We start from the raw sequence: 21,345 nt of genomic DNA on the forward strand, positions 1-21,345 counted from the left end.
TTCCGGGTTTGCAACATTCGGGAGCCGAAACGTTTGAGAACTAAGCTAACGTTTGAAAACCAAGGTACAACGGTATTGACTCTCCTTAACAAACCACATAGTGATGGAAGGACCCACTATTCACATAGTTTGCTGGTTAAAGGTTTTTGCTTTCGCCAGAGAGCTGCTTACTGGATACCATTGCATGTTATTACAAAAAAAAGATGGAAAATTCAGGACTGATAAAAGAAAGTGCTTTTGAACTAGGGAACTCACTGCCCCAGGATTGGTGGCCACCAGTCTTTAAAAACCTTTAAACAGGGATGAGACAAATTCACGGAGGAGGAGAGGGCTATTGATGATGATGATGATGATAAATTTTATTTATACCCCGCCCTCCCTGGCCAGAGCTGGGCTCAGGGCGGCTAACACCAGTAAAATTACAGTAAAAACATAACAGGGGAAAGAAGGAAAGAAAGAAACCAATTTAAAATACAGGTTAAAATGCAATTTAAAACGCAGCCTCATTTTAAAAGTAGGCCATAGATTAAAACCATAAGCGGAGGGAAGACATAAGGGTCAGACTGAGTCCAAACCAAAGGCCAGGCGGAACAGCTCTGTCTTGCAGGCCCTGTGGAAAGATGTCAGGTCCTGCAGGGCCCTGGTCTCTTGTGACAGAGCATTCCACCAAGTCGGGGCCAGTACTGAAAAGGCCCTGGCCCTGGTTGAGACCAATCTAACCACCATGCGACTCAGGACCTCCAAAGTGTTGTCATTTGTGGACCTTAAGGTCCTCCGCGGGGCATACCAGGAGAGGCGGTCCCGTAGGTACGAGGGTCCTAGGCCGTATAGGGCTTTAAAGGTCAAAACCAGCACCTTAAACCTGACCCTGTACTCCACCGGGAGCCAGTGCAGTTGGTAAAGCACTGGATGAATGTGATCCCTGGCTACAAGCCAGGATGGTTCTGCTCTGTCTCCACCACTGGAGGCAGAAATACTTCTAAATCTCAGCTGCTGGAAGCCGCAGGCGGGGAGACAACTGCTCCTGTGTTCAAATCCTTCTTGCGGGTTTCCCACAGGCATCTGCTTGGCCCCTGTGAGAGCAGGGTGCTGGACCAGATGGGCCATGGGCCTGATCCACAGCCAGTTCTCCTTATGTTCTTATGACTGCTAAGCCTCAAATGTGCTCTCCTCATGAGGCAACGGACTCTTTGAATGGCTGTCTCTTCTGCTCAGAAATAAGGGGAGTGAGAAATGATATATAGGATGAGCAGAGAGCAATTGTTGAAAAATATTAAATAATATGGATGAATCCTAATCATAGCTGTCAAGCGTCCCTTATTTGGCGGGACAGTCCCTTATCCCAGCGCCATGTCCCGCTGCTGTCCCTTATTGATGATGTCCCTTAAATAAGCTACTGAAGGTAATGGGGCCCTTTCTAGGTCCAGCTGTCCTTTGTCAACAACAAATTGTTGCTGTTTTTTTGTGTTGAATATATGCTATATGGTAATTTATGGACCTAATAGGTACCTGAAGCCATTTGCACGCAACAAAATATGTATTTTATCAAAGTAATCGTTGATCCCTTATTTTGGCTGCTGATCCCTTATTTTCGAGGCTGCTGGTCCCTTATTTTCAAATCTGTAAATTGACAGCTATGATCCTAATATAAAGAAGAACTAGACTCAGAGCTGAAAATCTCCTCCCTGTCCCCCGACTGTGATGTCCACCCTGGGTGTCCCATTTCAGGGATTTCCTGTCCTTGAACCTGAGTGGCCTTTTCCTGAAGATTAGCCTGAGAGGATCTCAAGTCTGTAGCCCAGCGCTGATAAAGCTGACGCCCTGTTTTGATAGCTTTGGGTTCCAGTCCCTGCAAAGACCATTCTCAGAGACATGCTGAGATTAGCGTCAGCTGCAAACTGCCACCAGACCATAATGATATCCTTGTCCTGGCGAAATGAACAGTTAATACCCTGGCGAGATAAAACCCAGCAATTAGTTCCCTGATCAAATGAGGGTTACACAACAGGGGTTGCGAGGGGAGAGCGGAATTACCTTCCCAAACAAAAAGCATTTTCAAAGCTCATCAGCTCCTTTTCTCCACGTAAGAAGATCTGTGGGAGAGGCTGGTGAATACTGACTTTAATTCCAAGAGAAAGCACATTGAAATGGACCAGGGGCCCACAGGACACCGAGACAAGACAGGCTATAATCACATCACCATTAACACCGTGTTATCATATTTTTATCCTCCTGACCAAAATGCCTAAGGGGATTCTGAGATGGAGAATGAACATTAGAAGTACCTACTGGATGAGACCAGTGGCCCATCTAGTCCAGCACCCTGTTCTCACAGTGGTGTGGTGGCCTGGGACTTGGGCTCAGACTCGGAACCAGAGGAGTCCCAGTCCACACGGGATCCTTTGCCTCAGGCATCACCTGAACCAAGTCTGGGACCTGATTCTGAAGAGTCCCAGTCTGCACAGGTTCCCCTGCAACAAGCACCAGCGGGCCGAGTCTGGGGCCTGAGCCTGCCCTGGCTCCAGATGCGGGGATGACCTCGTTGCCTCCAGCTGGGCCATCACTTACAACTGCTCCACTACCGGTTGGGTCAGGGGAGGCTGAGGAGGCCCCTGGGTCTAGTAACCCACCAACGTCTCCCAAGCTGCAGAGACTGAGGTCTGAGAGAAGAAGAACCCTGAGTACTTGCAGGAGGAGGGCTCTCCATTGGGCAAGACAGGGAGGTGAGCATAGCTGTCAACTTACAGATTTGAAAGTAAGGGACCAGCAGCCTCGAAAATAAGGGATCAGCAGCCAAAATAAGGGATTTTCCAAGCACAGGTATGTTCAACTTCTGAGCCCCTCCGAGCCAAAGGCAGAAATCCCAGCCAGCAGCCAAACAAAGCCTCAAGCGGTGGTTCCCACAGCGCAGCAACCCGGCAAAGGGGATGCAGCAAGGAAAACCACCGTCACCTCTCCGCTAGGAAGCGCTGAGCAAAGGCAAGTCCCCAGGCAATGCGGCCGATTTGATTGACACAAGGCATGCAAGCTCCACCCCCCAGTCGTTCTTAGACTCCTATTGGCCGGCAGGGAGTGAGGGAGAGGAGCTGCTTCCTTTGAAACCCGGGAAATTTAAGGGACATCATCAATAAGGGACAGCAGCGGGACATGGCGCTGGGATAAGGGACTGTCCCACCAAATAAGGGATGGTTTACAGCTATGGAGGTGAATCGCCGGAGGATCAGGACCACCCCCGACAGAGATAAAAGGCTGTTGGACCCCGCCCCAGCTTGTGGGAGCACCATTGCTGTTTGCCATAACCTGGCAACATTGCTGTTTGCCAGATCCTGTGCCTGACCTCGCCTGGTTTCCTGCCTCGTGTCCTGCCTTGCCCTGTTTAACTGATTCCTCATGGAACCCTTGGATTCGGGACCAGACCTGGACCGCATTACTCGGGTTGCCCCCTGGCCCAGCACACCGGGGCACAAGCCTGGGCAGTGTCCCCGGAGGTCCTGAGATGCTCACACAACAAGACCGCCCTCTCAGCCTCACTGATGTGGTCGAAAGGGAAGCAACAAGCACCAGCTGGGCCGAGTCAGGGGCCTGAGCCTGCCCTGGCTCCAGATGCGGGGATGACCTTGTTGCCTTCAGCTGGGCCATCACTTACAGCTGCTCCACTACCGGTTGGGCCAGGGGAGGCTGAGGAGGCCCCTGGGTCTGGTAACCCACCAACATCTCCCGAGCTGCAGAGACTGAGGTCTGAGAGAAGGAGAGACCTGAGGACTCACAGGAGGAGTGCTCGCCTTCGGGTGACACAGGGAGGTGAGTCACCAGGGGATCAGGACCACCCCGACAGAGATAAAAGGCTGCTGGACCCCGCCCCAGGTTGCGGGAGCAACATTGCTGTTTGCCAGAACCTGCCTGTGACAGTGGTGTACCGTGGGTTGTCAGCACCCGGGGCAAGGCAAGTAATTTGCGCCCCCTAACCCGTGGAGCCAGGTAGGGGCAGAGAGCTGCGAGTGCGAGCGCCCCCCCCCCTCAGATGTTGTGCCCGGTGTGGCCGGCACCCCCTGCACCCCCCACGCTACGCCACTGGCCTGTGATCCTGTGCCTGACCTTGCCTGGTTATCCACCTCATGTCCTGCCTTGGCCCTGCTGAACTCACTCCTCGTGGATTTGGGACTGAATTTGGGACTGGACCTGGACCATCCTACTTGGGTTACCTCCGGGCCCAGCACAAGTAGCCAGCCAGATGCCCCTCATGGGAAACCCACAAGCAGGGTCCAAGCACAAGACCAACTCTCCCCTCCTGTGGTTTCCAGCTGCTGGCATTCAGAAGCATCACTGCCTCTGACTGTGGAGGCACAGCAGAGCCATCCTGCCCAGTAGCCATCAATAGCCCTGTCCTCCTCCGTTAATTTCTCCATTCCAGTTTTAAAGGCATCTGCCTTGGTGGCCATGACTGTCTCCTGTGGCAGTGAGTTCCATAGATTAACTATCTGTTGTGTGAAGATGTACTGTCTTTCATTTGCCCTGAATCCAGGAGGCATCCAAGGGAGCAAGTAATAGGTGACTTCAGTTATCTGCACATAGACTGGAGTCAGGACAAAGAGAGGCAAATTCCTAGGTGACCTAAATGGCTGTGCACTGGGGGAGACTGTGATAAGAATTTTAAAGTCTTAGATATATAATAAATGTCCATAAGTGTACCAACCAAGCACGTACATAGATCAGCACAGGAAGACCGACCTGAAACCATTTTTGATTCCCAAACTGACCAAATGTTTTCTCTGCAAGGTCAAAGGAAAATGGAAAAGCCTCCCCATTGTCTTTTCCTTCACAAATCCTGTCTTAAGGGTATGTCTGTCTGTGTTTGAATAGGGTGAGCCTGTGACCTGGCTCAGGAACTAAGTATTTATCATTATAAAAGACCGGCCAGGCTCCCAGGGTATCCAATCAAGTGAGCATTAACAGGTAACCTGACAGACGAGATAAACCAGATAAACAACACACTCAGATTTCTGCTGTAGACCGCCTTTTCTGTGATGTAGGTATGATGTTGGGGGGGGGCTTGGGTTACACCCCTTATGTGATGTATGTATGATGCATGGAGGGGTGGTCTGGAGCTCCAGGGCAGGGAATTTAAAATTTCTATATAAGGGCAGGCACACCTTTGTTCTGGGGTCCTCCTCCTTTCCTGCGTGTGAGGGGAGCACCCTGTTGCAACAGATCAATAAAGATCAGGCTTACTAGCTGCTTTGCTTCTCAATATTCTCTGGTTGGCCTCTTTTATTTTCTCCTACCAATAGGGAACCTACTTAAGGACTCTATATGGGCTCTTGGATACCCCATAAGGGGGAAAGGGGCAGATTTTTGTTCACAACAAGACCATGGAGCAAATCACAGGGGAGGTGAAGGCACCCTGGGATGAGTTTCTTCCAGGGACCAGGTATTGCCACCCAAATAAATTCCACGCAGAAACTGGTCCCTTTGGAGATTCCTACTTTGTTTGACTCAGCGCTGCACCACACTAGGACAAGTTGGTTGTGCAAGCAGAAGTGAATATTAAAGACCCTGGCATCGCGTTCACAAAATTGCCCTTTCACTGAACAAAGCAAATGTTGGAAGTTTGAGGCTGAAGAAAATGGAGAAGGCCACTAATTTGGACGGCTTTAAAATGGAAGCCATCAATGGCTACCACCCATAATGGCTGTGTACTGTGATGGTTTCCAGGTCCTAGTAGTCCAATACTCTAACCACTACACCACATCACATCGCTGGTGATGCCAGCTGATGGGCAGGAGGACAGGGTTTGATCCTGAATTAGCTGTGCCCACTGCGCCCAGCAGGATTCAATCCTAGCTCTTTTGCTGATGCGTGGGGGTTGAAGCCCTTTGCAAAAGTGCTCTTTGAAGCACCTCTGCTTTGTAAACCACTTTGAGTGCTGTTAGGGTGTTGTTGTTTTTCTATAATCAAGTGGTATATAAGTTTTATGGAATAAAATTAATGTGGAGAAATAGCAGTGGCCCCATGTCTCCCTTTACTAATATTTTAGGGGCCTACAGGTGAGGAGGGATGGTTTGGCTAAAACTGTAGCTGGGAGGAGAGATGAAAAGGTCTTCAAAGTGTATTGAAAGTGGAAGAAAAACACAGACAGGCTATAAATGCTGAGAAAGTGACATATTTTTACTGAGTGAGGAAGTCAAGAAGCCCCCCGACAGTACACAAGCAGCCCAGAGTTCTTGCCAAGCCAGAACTAGAGGAAACATAGCTGAGGTCATTCTAAAGGCAGCTCTGCAGCTCAAGGAGACGATGAAGAGGGATGAGAGAGGACTCTTCTGCAGTCAGATTCCTGGGCCAAGATGTCACCGGGAACAGCAAGGAGCGAGGAGGAGACTTCTGCCTCAGAGCTCATTTCTGCAGCTGTGTGGATACGTCTACTCTAGAGGAGTTTTGGAGTCACGCTTGCCACCAATGCATTCTGCCGAAAAGAAAAGCATCACAGTTACGGAAGAAACCTGGCTGCATTTCCATGAGAAACTGGAACATCTCCAATCACTACGTGAGCCCAACACATGGCCAGCCTGCTAAATTTGCACATGCCCCAGTTTCGTGGTGCAGTTCTCCAGCAAAATAACAGAAACTGTATATATTGGAGGAAAGTGTGCGAAAAAGGCATATGTTCTCAAACATAGCATACCAATATGTATGTATTAGTCAGAATTCCATTACAAATGGCGGTATTTAGAGAAAGCAACAGTGAAAGGCATACAATTCATTAATTAAGTAATCAATTTTAAGATAACCTGCTGTGGAACTATGGAGAACTGGATTTAAGACAGGAGAAATGAGAAACAGAAACACTGGAAGGGGTAGATCTGTCCTGATTGAATTAAAAGCATGCTTTGCTCCTGAATCTGAAATCCCTTTGGTTTTCTTTGTCTCCTGTCTGTTACATTTCTCGTCCTACTATCACATCTGTCAGCCTCATCAAATAAAGAAATACGAAGCTCCTTACATCATAAGCCGCCCACTCTCCTCTCTCCAGAAGTAGAAAGGATGCTTTCCTCTGCCCCTCTTGCTCACCTGACATGCAGGTCATGTGTCAATCACTGGACCGTTTTAAACTGAGCCCTAGTTAGAGTAAACCCCATTGAAATTAATGAACTTCACATCCATTAGCCTCAACGGAGTTTACTTTGAGTCAGAAGTAGCACCGAGGGACGCGGGTGGTGCTGTGAGTTAAACCACAGAGCCTAGGGCTTGCCGATCAGAAGGTCGGTGGTTCGAATCCCTGCAATGGGGTGAGCTCCCGTTGCTCGGTCCCTGCTCCTGCCAACCTAGCAGTTCGAAGGCACGTTAGTGCAAGTGGATAAATAGGTACCGCTCCGGCGGGAAGGTAAACGGCATTTCCGTGCGCTGCTCTGGTTCGCCAGAAGCGGCTTAGTCATGCTGGCCACATGACCCAGAAGCTGTACGCCGGCTCCCTCGGCCAGTAAAGCGAGATGAGCGCCACAACCCCAGAGTCGGCCACGACTGGACCTAATGGTCAGGGGTCCTTTAGCACTGAATACAACCCACTAAGTTGCGGGTTCTCAGGTGCAGCGTGGAACATGTTACAGATTTGTTCAAGGTGGTGCTCAGCCCACGTGAAAGCCCGGTTTTCAAGAAATGAGCAGCTGAGATCTTACATCAACAATGTTGACATCCCCAGCGGCGAAGTTCAGGTTGAAGAGGTTAGGGAGCGGGATTCCTATCTCCAGGGCACCTGGAAGAAAACCAAGAAACAACGCTAGACATGCAGAATGGGTTTTGCATCCCAAAGGCAATGCTGAAATGGAACGCCTATTGCTACAAATACGGCTCTTTTACCGTTGATCACAGGCAGGTACCCAATTCTGAGAAGGTTTGTGATCCAGGTTTTGAGTACGGCAACCTGCAAGAGAAAGTGAAACTTCTGCATCATCAGTTGGTGAGAGAAAGAGATGTGCATAGCTGTCAACGTTTCCCTTTTCTTAAGGGAAATTCCCTTATTCCGAATAGGATTCCTCGCAAGAAAAGGGAAAAGCTGACAGCTATGGAGATGTGACCTGTTGGGTTGCTTACTTCAAATATTTCCCAGCTAAACATTAGGAAGAACTTTCTGGCAGTACAGTGGGCGCTCGGGTTGAGAACGTGATCCGTGCGGGAAGCACGTTCGCAACCCGCAGCGCCGCATCTGCCCATACGAGGGTTGCGATTTGGCGCTTCTGCACATGCGCAAAGAGTGATTTAGTGCTTCTGCACATGCGAAAGTGCCGAAACCCAGAAGTAACCAGTTCTGGTACTTTTGGGTTCGGCGAGGTGCACAACCTGAAATCGCACAACCCAAAGCGTCAGTAACCTGAGGTATGACTGTATGACTTCTTCAGGAGGTGATGAGCTCCCCTTCATTGGAGGTTCCTAAGCAGAGGTTGGGTGGCCATCCATCTGCCAGGGATTCTCTGGCTGAGATTCCCGCATTGCAGGGGGTTGGACTGGATGACCCTGGAGGACCCTTCCAACTTCACAATTCTATGATGGGACTTCACCCTTTGTAGCTCAAGCACCCAAGGGTTTGTGTGGCTGCCCCAGATGCCGTCTCCACCTCTGCTCCACCAGAAAGCCCCAATCGTGGACGGGTTCAGCCATCTCTTTCTCTTTCAAGTTCCAGGTGAGATGCAGAGACCTTGGGAGTTCTGCTCATGGGACAGGACTTCTTCTCCCCACTCCACCCCGCCCTGCTCCCTCAAAACCTTCTCCAAGGGGTCCACTGCAGTATTGGGTGGAAGGGAGTCTTACATCAAAGGAGCCGATCTGGGAAGACGAGACGTTGAGGCTGACGCTGTGAAGGGAAAGGAAAGGAAAGCATTGGGTGCTAGGCTGCACATCTGGCCCAGAGAAGTCCTCCACCATCTGATGGCCCCTAGTCATCTTGGACTACAACTGGTTGGGACTGATGGGAACTGTAGTCCAAGACATGTAGAGGACATCATGTTGGGGGAGAGCTTCCAGATCATGGCCGAGAAAAGATCAGGAAGAAAGGGGACTATAAACACAGTGCAGAATCGAGAATCATGGACTACACCTCTGGTCCCCCCCTGCCCCCCTTACCTCTTAGCAACCCCTAGGTAATCTCACTGCCCTCCAGGGGGCAGCATCACCCACTTTGGGAACCACTTTCTCCAAATCAGGGACAGATTTTGGTAATGTGGCCCCAAGCAAGGACAAAATTTGATGAGCCCCCTAAACATTTCTTATTTTCACAACAATTCCTTTTGGTACAGTTGCTTTTTAATGGATCTTCTCAGTAGGTACCCATATAAATATAGGTTTTGCTACTACTACTACTACTACTATTTTGGTGCCCCCCCCCCACCCTCGGCTCAGTGTCCCTGTGTGGAAGAACCACCGACACCACCTTAACTCCAGTCCTGTCCAAATGCCGTTTGTTATTCTGCACCATAACCTAGGGATCTAGAGCATGGGTAGGCAAACTAAGGCCCGGGGGCTGGATCCGGCCCAAACACCTAAATCCGGCTGGTGGATGGTCCAGGAATCAGCGTTTTTTAACATGAGTAGAATGTGTGCTTTTATTTAAAATGCATCTCTGGGTTATTTGTGGGGCATAGGAATTCGTATAGATAGATAGATGATAGATAGATAGATAGATAGATAGATAGATAGATAGATAGATAGATGATAGATAGATAGATAGATAGATGATAGATAGATAGATAGATAGATAGATATAGATATAGATATATAGATATAGATAGATAGATGATAGATTGATAGATAGATAGATGATAGATAGATGATTAGATAGATGATAGATAGATAGATAGATAGATAGATAGATAGATAGAGATAGATAGATAGATAGATAGATAGATAGATAGATAGATAGATATAGATGATAGATAGATGATAGATAGATAGATGATAGATAGATAGATAGATGATAGATAGATAGATAGATAGATGATAGATAGATATAGATGATAGATAGATAGATGATAGATAGATAGATAGATAGATAGATGATAGAGATATATAGTCCGCCCCCCCACAAGGTCTGAGGGACAGTGGACCGGCCCCCTGCTGAGAAAGTTTGCTGACCCCTGATCTAGAGCATCAAGATCCACTTACTTGTCAAGAGATAAGGAGACGGCCAATTTTGCTCCTGAAATGCGGACAGATCCACTCAAGTCGATTTGCTGTAAATGCAAGATGACTGGGTAAGAGACTGGCCCCTTTCCTTTCGCTTTTGCAAAACCAGCTTTGGGTTGAGATTCCTGCATTGCAGGGGGTTGGACTAGATGACTAGAGTCAGGTCCCTTCTATGATTCTACGATTCTGCTCTGTTCTGTTCCCAACTTCTATGCCCCACTGAGGTCAGGGAAGGGCTCTTTGTCATAGCATGCATGGCGTTGCGTGCCCTCCTTCCTTTCGGCTAAGAGGAACTGCCACACCTAGAAAGAGGAATCCTGGTGGCTTTCAAGGACACCTAAGTGTCATTTAAAATAAATAAATAAACCCAACACAGAGACAATTGGGGGTGGGATGGGATTACTGACACCCAAGCAAAGGTTCTTTGAAAAGAAATATTGAGCCAAGAGTGCTAGCAATGACTACCACCTTTGCCTCCACAATGCTTCTGAATATCAGTTGCTGGAAACCACAGGAAGGGAGAGGGGTTTTGCGTTCGAATCCTGCTTGCGAATTTCCCGCAGGCATCTGGTCAGCCACTGTGAGAACAGGATGCTGGACTAGACAGGTCACCGGCCTGATCCGGCAAAGCTGTTCTGATGTTCTTACGAATTTTCAACTGCATCGGCTAGATACCCAGGGCAGGGCAGGCGTTGGAGTTTCAAGCTATGCACCATTCACCCCAGCCCATTACTTACAGCATTCAACCCAAAGAGAAGCTCAGGGCCGGAGTCTGCGAGGGCGAAAACGTCAACGGCAGCAGCGAGGGTCACCGTGAGCTTCCCGTTTTGCAAAGACACTCCCGGAAGGTCGCTGATCCGGATCTTGACCACCAGGGGCAGGCTTGTTGGCAGCAGCCGGGACAGCTGTAAAAAATGGGACAGGGAGAATGATTCGCACTCAGGGCACAGGGGCAAATCACTTGACACACCCACCCAAAAAGTGAGATGCCCAGTAGGATTTCCTTACCTGAGGTAGCACAGATTGAAGTGCAGATGTTGTCAGTGGGACGGCTCCACGGAGCTGGGGGAAAGCAAGATGGATGCAAAGAATTTTAAAAGGGGAATGTCTTCTAAGTGCCACCCTAATCTTTTCCCCTTCAGCCTGACGTGGTGATTTCCTTCATGTTCATCCTCTCAAAACAAAGAAAGACGGGGAGAGGGGTTGTTCCCAATTTACAGGTGCAAAACTGAGCCTGAGAATTAATGGGTATATATGTTTGTGTCACGAAATTAAAAGACGCCTGCTTCTTGGGAGAAAAGCGATGACCAACCTAGACAGCATCTTAAAAAGCAGAGACATCACCTTGCCAACAAAGGTCCGTCTAGTTAAAGCTCTGGTTTTCCCAGTAGTGATCTATGGAAGTGAGAGCTGGACCATAAAGAAGGCTGATCGCCAAAGAATGGATGCTTTTGAATTCTGGTGCTGGAGGAGACACTTGAGAGTCCCATGGACTGCAAGAAGATCAAACCTTCTAGGACCAATCAGACTGCTGCCTTTTGGATCCTATTCAACTCAGTACATAACAGGGCCTTCTTGGTGGTGGTGCCCTCCCACCAGATGTCAAAGAGAAGAACAACTGCCAGACTTTTAGAGAGCCATCTGAAGGCAGCCCTGTTTAGGGAAGCTCTTAATGTTTGATGTATTACGGTATTTTAGTATTTTGTTGGGAGACGCCCAGAGTGGCTGGGGAAGCCCAGACAGATAGGTGGGGTATAAAGAAATTATTGTTATTATTATCCTCGGCAGACTCTTCAAGGACTATCATTTCCGGGCCAGGCAACTCACCGCTTGGTCAGTGATGTCTACGTTGAGCTGCCCGTTCTTCATTACCAGCTGCAGCAAGGAGGAAATGAGGTCGCCAGAGAGAAGCAACTGGGAAGTGTGGTCCCCAGCTGGAGGAAGAGATGGCAGCTTGCTTGGGGGAAGCTTGATGGAGTTGCCTTCATTATCAAGCACTAAGACCTGGAAGAAACATAAAAGAAAAAAATCAGAGGTTCAGAGACATTTGGGGACCCACAGAACTGGACGTCTGTTAAGTATAATTCAGGCATAGGCAAACTCGGCCCTCCAGATGTTGGGTTTTTTTAAAAAAAAAATGTATAATTTATTTTCAGTGCAAAATTACAACAAAAATTACAAACATTGAATCCAAAATAAAACAGTACAAACAAGAAAACAAAACACAAGAGAAAAAAGAGCACAAAAACACAAAAAACAAAAAACACACATCTACAAATAAAGCCATATCATCCTTCTAATCTAGTCATTACATACATATACACATATTGACTTACTTCCTTTGTTCTAAGATCTCAAAATTTTTATTCTTTCTTGGTTGTTGTGTCTAACGTAGATTACCTCTATCTTTATACTTTTTACACCATTTTTCTCTTTCTTTAACCCTGCAAAGCATCATATCAGTATGTAATGAATGATGCTCGTCCCTCCAGATGTTTTGGGACTACAACTCCCATCATCCCTAGCTAAGAGGACCAGTGGTCAGGGATGATGGGAGTTGTAGTCCCAGAAGATCTGGGGGGCCGAGTTTGCCTATGCCTGGAATTGTTTAATTGACACCGAAATGGGCAATGGCTTAATGTGAAGGCTTTCACATCAGCTATATTAAGTTCTCTGAGCTCCTACATGGGTTGATAGCTAGCTGTTGTTATTCTCAGCTTCTCTCTCTCTCAGCCTAGCCTACCTCACAGGGTTGTTGTTCTGAGACTCAAATTGGGAGGAGGAGAAGCATGTAGGCCACCTTGAGCGGCTTGGAGGAAGAGGTGGGATATAAATGCAATTAATCAATCGATCGATCGATAAAGGTTCCTTACATTCAGATTCAGCACGATTTGTTGTTCATCGCTGAACCACGGCAGGCCAGCCAGGGTGTAATGTAGTTTTCCCAGCGTACCGAATGGGCAGACGCCTGTGGAGGAAATAAAAAAGAGTAAGGCGTAAGTAACCAAACAAACCCCTGTGTTGCAAAGAGAACGTCGGCAATGTCTAGGCACACAATGACCATGTACATATGCAATAGACAATCTTTGTAGAATTCCTTCAAACCATAACAAGTACAAAATGAAATCTTTAGTTTCAAAGTCTCTGAAAATCTTTAAATGAAGCAAGATACTAGACTTTGTAGAAAAGCAATGACAAACCTAGACAGCATCTTAAAAAGCAGAGACATCACCTTGCCAACAAGTATAGTTAAAGCTCTGGTTTTCCCAGTAGTGATGTATGGAAATGAGAGCTGGACCATAAAGAAGGCTGATGCTTTTGAATTATGGTGCTGGAGGAGACTCTTGAGAGTCCCGTGGACTGCAAGAAGATCAAACCTCTCCATTCTGAAGGAAATCAGCCCTGAGTGCTCACTGGAAGGACAGATCCTGAAGCTGAGGCTCCAAGACTTTGGCCACCTCATGAGAAGAGAAGACTCCCTGGAAAAGACCCTGGTGTTGGGAAAGATGGAGGGCACAAGGAGAAGGGGACGACGGAGGACAAGATGGTGGGACAGTGTTCTCGAAGCTACCAGCATGAGTTTGACCAAACTGCAGGAGGCAGTGGAAGACAGGAGGGCCTGGCGTGCTCTGGTCCAGGGGGTCACGAAGAGTCGGACACGACTAAACAACAACAACAAAACGAGGTGGGACTTTACACAACACATAGCTAAGCATTTCACTTGTGCTTTTAGACGGCTCAAACCCTTTCGCAAGCAATGTCTCAGCCAACAATGCAACAACCCTGTACATTAAGGGATCATCATCCTGTCTTGTTTTGTGCCTCATTTCTAAGCACAGGTCCTCGCTTTAAAGCTCTGCGTCCAAGCGTTTGTTTTGTTTGTTTGTTTGCCCCAGCACTTGCCCTGCGAAAACCTGCTTTATAGCGCTGAATCTCAGCAAACCCAAATTGCAGAAAACCCCAACTGCCGTTTGTTCCTGGGGGAAGCAGCAGTGGTGGTGGGGCGCTCTGACACTTCAAAGTGGGGAGACAGCAAGTTGTGCAACATTATATACGCTAGTTGATGATCCAAAGGAGATGGGGAAGGTGGAGGTCATGGAAAACTTACTGTTGACCGTGCCAAGAAGGGTGTTCACAATATTCAGCACAAGATCTACAACTGGACACAGCTGCAACAAAGGGAAAGGAGCAGGAGTAAAGCCACAGAACTGAATGGTCCCCACATCCTTTGTTGTGTTATCTGAAAAATAAATCTCCCTGTGCAGCATGCCGGCCACTTGCAAGAAAGAAATTCTCATCTGCTTATTCTGGTGGCATCCCAGAGATGCAATGGCAGACAACAAGGACAACAAGGGGTGAACCTTTTACTTGTAGCAGCTATTGCTCATCCTGATTGCCAGAATGGTAAAACTCTAACTCTGAGGTACGGAACCTTTGGCCTCCAGCTTCTACTGAACTACAGCTCCCATCAGTCCTAGAAATATGGGCAATGGTCGAGGATGATGGGAGTTGTGGTTCAAGAACAGCCGGAGAGCCAAAGGTTCCCCCTATTGGCAGTCTCCACTTCAAGTGTGGAGCCAGTGAGAGCCAGTGTGGTGTAGTGGTTAGAGTGTCGGACTAGGACCTGAGAGACCAGGGTTCGAATTCCTGCTCAACCATGAAGCTCACTGGGTGCGACCTTGGGCCAGTCACTGCCTCTCAGCCTAGCCAACCTCACAGGGTTGCTGGGATTCAACGAAGAAGAGGAGAACCCTGTGTGCCACCTTGAGCTTCTTGCAGAAGAAGGTGGGGCATAAATGCAATAAATAATAAACAAATAAAATTCCTAGGGTATCCTTTTGCCTTGTATCAGTATTTACAGCCGCCTTAACTATGTCTGTTGCTCCATCTCATCCACTGCAGTCTACTCTGAATAGCAATGCCTCTCCTAAATTCAGCAAAACTATGATGCAAAGAAAGTGATCGACAACTGAGCTGGCAAATTCTCAGAAGACTCACCACTCCAGGGAGGACATTGCTCAGGAGATTAGTCAAGACCCTGTCCAAGTTGAGTGGAAGGAACCTAAGGAAGAAAATAATTGGGGACCGTGAGTCTTTAAGGTGTTTCAGTGGCTCGTAGCCACAGTGGCTGTGTTCCTCAGGACCTCTGGTCACTCACCCAGACAGGATCTGAATGTTACCCAGGTTGGTCTTGCAGTTTTCCACAACTAGGATGGGAGTGCCTGACTTGTCCTGGACCAGACGTGCATTTGCTGTGATGTTCACTTCCACCAGAAGATTCAGCAGCCCACCCAAAAGCCTGGAAGACAGAGAAGAGGTGGAGATGAGATCGATCACCGAACCAGGTCCAGTTTCAAAATGTATTCTGCAGGTACTCAGATTGCAATGGCTTCTTTGTCAGGCATTGCTTGGGGCACAAATATCAAAAATGCCCTGCAGGTCCTATGACTCCTATTCTGGGTGTGGTTTTGTTTTCCCCAGCAAGTTTTGAAATCTATTATTTTGACAAAGATGGATACTGGAAGTTATCTCCCATTACACTGTGTAACTGCGGTCTCAGTTCTTAGTCTTTAAGTACCCGAAATGGCACCAGCCATGAATGCTTGGTGAACCCAAGTACACAAATGGTTTAGAGAGAGAGATACAAATTGAAGCTAGGGGAGGCCCGCTCCCAACAGCCCAATAAGAAGGAATGACTGTGCTCAGTGGCCATAGAATGATGACTGACAGCTGGGGGGAGGGTTGGGGAACTGAGGGAAGGGGGATGGAGTATCCTGGAAAGGGCATGGCTGGCTGGCCAGAACTACAATAATGTGTTGCAGATCCCTCTTGTACACTATCTGTGAGTCCTGCACAGATGCTACTCTCTGCAGATTTCCTTTTCACGTGGAAAAGGTTGGGTGCCCTCTTTGTCCCCCTGTGGAAATCAAGAAGCAACCTCTTGTGATTCCTGCGTTCCAGGAAGCAGGACTAGATGACCCTGTGAGTCCACACGTCTATGAGTCTATGACCCTGTGCACATGGGCACTTAAGTGGAATTGAAGTTGGATCCAGAGATATGTGTGTGCATAGATGTGCTCATGGAATCACTCGTAGATATGGTGATCCACATTCAGTGATGGGGACCCAATCCGCGAACGAGCAGGTACATTGGCTTATTCCATAGAAGTGAATGAGGGAGCTGCTTTGAGTGAAGGATTGCCACCTGTACATGGAAGCCTATCCCCCAACCCAAGCAATAATAATAATAATATAATAATAATTTATTATTTGTACCCCGCCCATCTGGCTGGGTTTCCCCAGCCACTCTGGGCGGCTTCCAACAAAGACCAAAAATACACTAAGATGCAACCCAACCCAAGCAACCCAACCATGGATATGAAGGAGATTGTGTCCCAAATAAATCTTCAGGATACTTCAATGCTGTTTAAGGTTTTTTTATAATCATCATCATCATAATCAAAGACTTTATCTTGAACTGGCTAGGATAGGAGAACACCTGGGAAATTCCTGGTGAAATAAAAATCCTCGTACACTTTTGGAGGATGAATAAGAGGAGAAAATTCTTGGGCCTTCTCAACAGGAACATGGAAGGCTGCCTTATGCAGAGTCATGGCCATTGGTCCATCTAGCTCAGCTTTGCCTACACTGACTGGCAGTGGCTCTCCAGGGTTTCTCAGCCCAACCCAGAGATGCTGCTAGAGATTGAACTTGGATTCTTCTGCCTACATAGCAGGTGCTCAGCCACTGAGCATCTCTCTCCCCGCTTGCTACGTCCCATGGAAGTCGACTCACGTATCTCCCTTGAGAGCAACTTTGGTATAGATGTTCAGTCCGACCCCAACGCCTTTCAAGAATTTCAGTGAGACCTTGGGAAGGACGACGTCCACCAACTTCAAGCTGGAGGGTGAAGGAGAGGCAGTCAGGAGCAGAAGCTAAATCCACAAAGCAACATCTACATCTTGCCATGGGGAAACGTTGAGTTCTACCCCCTGTGTTTTTCTCAGTAATAGAGATAACTCACCCAAGGAGACCTTCACGTCCAAGGACACCACCGAGGAGACCTCCTTTGCCTCCTAGGGCACCACCGACAATCCCAAGAGGTCCTCCGCCTTGGCCTCCAAGAACTCCTCCAGCCAAGCCTCCGACCAAGCCGAGAGGACCTCCTCCTTGGCCTCCAAGGGCACCTCCAGCCAAGCCTCCGACCAAGCCGAGAGGACCTCCTCCTTGGCCTCCAAGGGCACCACCAGCCAAGCCTCCGACCAAGCCGAGAGGACCTCCTCCTTGGCCTCCAAGGGCACCTCCAGCCAAGCCTCCTACCAAGCCAAGAGGACCTCCTCCTTGGCCTCCAAGGGCACCTCCAGCCAAGCCTCCGACCAAGCCGAGAGGACCTCCTTGGCCTCCAAGGATCCCTCCTAGAAGGTCTCCACCAAGCGCTTGCCCCAAGAGTCCCTGGAGCAGGTTGCCTTTGGCCAGCGTATCTGAGATGCCTGGAAGGAAGAGACAGCATTGAGCACAGGGGACAGAAGTCAAGGAAATACAAGTCAGCGTTGACATTGTCCTCATCAACTCTATACAAGGACACAAAACAAACAACTATCTCATTAGCATGCTTTTCCACCAGAGGTTGGGTGGACTGAACCTGGTTTATTAAGCCTGCCTCTTTCCACGTCCCAGGCAATAAACTGCCTGGATCCTTCGACTGTATGAGTCCAGGCAAGGACATTTCATAGAGTTGCAAGAGACCCTCAAGCGGACTTCTACTTCAGCCCCCTGCAACGCAGGAGTCGTAGCAAACAAATCCCTGACCCATGGTGACCCAGCCTCTGCTTAAAACCTCCAAAGAAACAGAGCCCACCACCTCCCAAGAGAGCCTGTTCCACTGTCTAACAGCTCTTACCATTAGAAAGTTCTTCCAGATGTTGACCCACAATCTCCTTTCATATCACAATTACCATTCACATACAGTGGTACCTCGGGTTACATACGCTTCAGGTTACAGACTCCGCTAACCCAGAAATAGTACCTCGGGTTAAGAACTTTGCTTCAGGATGAGAACAGAAATCGCACCACAGTGGTGTGGCAGCAGCAGGAGGCCCCATTAGCTAAAGTGGTGCTTCAGATTAAGAACAGTTTCAGGTTAAGAACGGACCTCCGGAACGAATTAAGTACTTAACCCGAGGTACCACTGTATCAGGAACTGACAATAGGGAGCTGATTTCTGATTTTAATATTTGTATGGTTTTATGCACTGGTGTTGTAAACCACCCTGATTTTTTTTACTGAATAAAGGTAAAGGGACCCCTGACCATTAGGTCCAGTCTTGGCCAACTCTGGGGTTGCGGCGCTCATCTCGCTTTACTGGCCGAGGGAGCCGGCGTACAGCTTCTGGGTCATGTGGCCAGCAGGACTAAGCCGCTTCTGGCAAACCAGAGCAGCGCACGGAAACGCCGTTTACCTTCCTGCCGGAGCGGTACCTATTTATCTACTTGCACTTTGACATGCTTTCAAACAGCTAGGTTGGTAGGAGCAGGGACCGAGCAACAGGAGCTCACCCCGTCACGGGGATTCGAACCGCCGACCTTCTGATCGGCAGGTCCTAGGCTCTGTGGTTTAACCCACAGCACCACCTGTGTAGTGGTATATAAATATTTTAATTGCTGAATAAATAAACTGCTGGGAGGGGGCAATGCAATTGTCTGGATTGAGACCGTCCCCCTAATTTTAGAAATGGAGGTTGTATAAACCTGGGGAGGCGCACATCACATCTGCTGAGCATGCGTTATCCTGTTCACTTTTGATTTCTGCCTGGCAGGGGGGTTGGACTAGATGGCCCTTGGTGTCCCTTCCAGCTCTATAATCCTATGAAACACCTGTGCAGATCTGAGGGTCTCAGTGGCTGTGCTGGCCCATCAGGGGATGAAGCCCGTTGCAGAGGCACACCTGGGCACACAAGCGCCAAGACCATTGTAGCCACTCCTGTTTTGAAGAGGAGGCTGCCAGTTCCTGCTTCTCTGCAAATGCTCATTCAAGAGTCGGGTGGTTCCCTTGGCCATTTCTCTGAATTTTCATATTTTAGAAAAATCGGAAAGTTCCAGAGCTCACCATTCTCCAGGACATCCTTATGCAGCCGGGCCATCGAAAGGACATCGTCAGCAAGAGCTTGGGTGGAGGGCAGGAGGCCGCAAAGGAGGAGGACAGTCCAAGCCTTTAGCATCTTGATCTGGTACCTAAGAAAATATTACTGGTTGTCAAAAGGAAGGAAGGAAGGAAGATTTGTCCGTGCATTTTTAAGAAAACCATTTTATGCATTGACTTGCTAAGTGCAACCGATTATATCTTGTGATATTTTTCTAAGGCCTGAAACCACCTATTTCTATCATTGAGAATATTTGAATTTAAAACCCTGGCTTGGGGACTGTCCCCACACAAATCCATCGTAGCTTCTAGCTGCTGTTATTGTGTACAAACCTGCCTTATGGTGAGCCGGACCTTTGGGCCATCTTAACTGGGGATGCCTAATTCTGACACACAGCACGTCTCCATCCTCACCCCCCCCCCCGAGGTCTGCCCCAGTCCGGATGGCTGGAGACCCCAAGGGTTGAATCCTGCATGCAAAGCAGCCACAGGTATTCTGCTGCTCAGTTACAGCCTCTCGACTGGAGCAGGACTAATGGATCCGGTGTTTTCCCCACCGGAAAAGCTTTCCCCACAAAAGCCAAACTCCGTTTGGTTAACAATTCAACAACGTATTAAGCCCAACCTTCATGAAATGAATTTGACAGACCACCTTCCATAAATGTCTCCCAGAAGCAAGTCCCATTGAGTTAAATGAGACATATTCCATGTAAGAGTAAGGATCAACAAATCTGTCAGTTTAGGAGTCTCTCGGTTTTTCTCTTCTTCTTTTTCAGTCTTAAGTTGGCAGATTCCTGCATCATTTTGCCATTTTTTGAAGTTTTCATAACTCTTTAGCATTCTATTGTGCATTCCTCCATGCACATTTTGGTATGCCATTTTGCCCAAGAGACACATTTTTGCAAGCAATTTCCCTTAACGTAATGCATTTTGTACGCTTTTCTTCACTAATATAGGTATCCTTCTGCACCCTGTTCCCTAATTTTTGCACTGTGCCACAAAAGTGGCCATCTCAAAGACAGCTCTGTTTCAGTTCCCGTATCATTTTGAGATGTGTGAATGGGTTAGATTCGCATCCAAATGTGAACGGAACTGAACTGACCACAGCCTGAGAGCACCAGCGCTCGCAAGATCCTTTCCAAGCTGTGAAATCAAACTCGGCAGTTACTTTGGGAGAAGCACACCTAGGCGTCTCATCTCTTACCTTGCTCAGCTTGAGGTGTCCCAAGATGCTCCTCACCTGTTGCCGCCTGAGGAAGATGCTTCAGACCCGCGGCATGTGGTCCTTATATATCTAATATCTGTGTCAGGAATGAGGAAAACTGGATTGTTTGTGGACAACTCATGATATTTGCTCGGGTGTAAAATAGCAAGTGGTTTGCTATTTATGTCCAATGCAAACATTTCCTTAGAAATCTCAAAAGCTGTGTAAATCGTTGAGCAATGTGTATCGAACATCTAAGGAGGTGTATTTGGTTCAGCGTTAATCTGGGGTGCCAATTCCCAAGGGGCCAAGTCAATCATTCCTGCCTACCTAGGGAAAAGCCAAGATTGGGTGTTCCATGCTAGGCGTTGGTGAAGCAAGAGTTAGCATCAGACGCTGACCGCAATACTTAAGGGATTATGGCCTTGTTTGCACCAGGGCTTATGCAGGATGGGGTCAAGCATTGATTTCATGCTTTCTGCGCAACAGCCCTCGGAGATCCGTAATGCACCGTGGCCTTAAGCAAAAGGAATTATCAGTAGCTGCTAGCCAGGATGGCTATGCTCTGCCTCAACAGCTGGAGGCAGTAGTCCTTCCAAATGAGAGTTGCTGGAAACCACAGGAGGGGAGAGCCATCTTGTGTTTGAATCCTGTCTGCGGGTTTCCGACAGGGATCTGGTTGACCACTGGGAAAACAGGAGGCTGCACTCCATGGGCTATTGCCCTGATCCAAATATACCGTATTTTTCACTCCATAAGATGCACTTTTTTCTTCTTTAAAAGTAAGGGGAAATGTCTGTGCATCTAATAGAGTGAATGTGTGGTCCCTGGAG

At 48.2% G+C, this 21,345-nt stretch overlaps 1 protein-coding gene across 1 annotated transcript; it reads right to left on the reverse strand.

Annotated features, from left to right (window-relative positions):
* Positions 1-6,144: 6,144 nt before the first annotated feature.
* Positions 6,145-20,578, reverse strand: LOC310680583 (BPI fold-containing family B member 3-like). Its single transcript, XM_083447436.1, has 16 exons — positions 20,513-20,578; positions 19,276-19,400; positions 17,195-17,660; positions 16,966-17,070; positions 15,329-15,469; positions 15,169-15,232; positions 14,279-14,339; positions 13,044-13,138; positions 11,998-12,174; positions 11,179-11,232; positions 10,908-11,075; positions 10,150-10,217; positions 8,800-8,842; positions 7,852-7,915; positions 7,671-7,747; positions 6,145-6,460 (listed from the first exon to the last, which is right to left on the reverse strand). Exons 2-16 carry the CDS (start codon positions 19,385-19,387, stop codon positions 6,422-6,424), a joined length of 1,734 nt encoding a protein of 577 aa, XP_083303562.1. The 5' UTR covers positions 19,388-19,400; positions 20,513-20,578; the 3' UTR covers positions 6,145-6,421.
* Between the last annotated feature and the right edge of the window lie 767 nt (positions 20,579-21,345).

The sequence above is a fragment of the Podarcis tiliguerta genome (assembly GCF_965153285.1).
Source record: "Podarcis tiliguerta genome assembly, chromosome: 6".
NCBI lineage: Eukaryota > Metazoa > Chordata > Lepidosauria > Squamata > Lacertidae > Podarcis > Podarcis tiliguerta.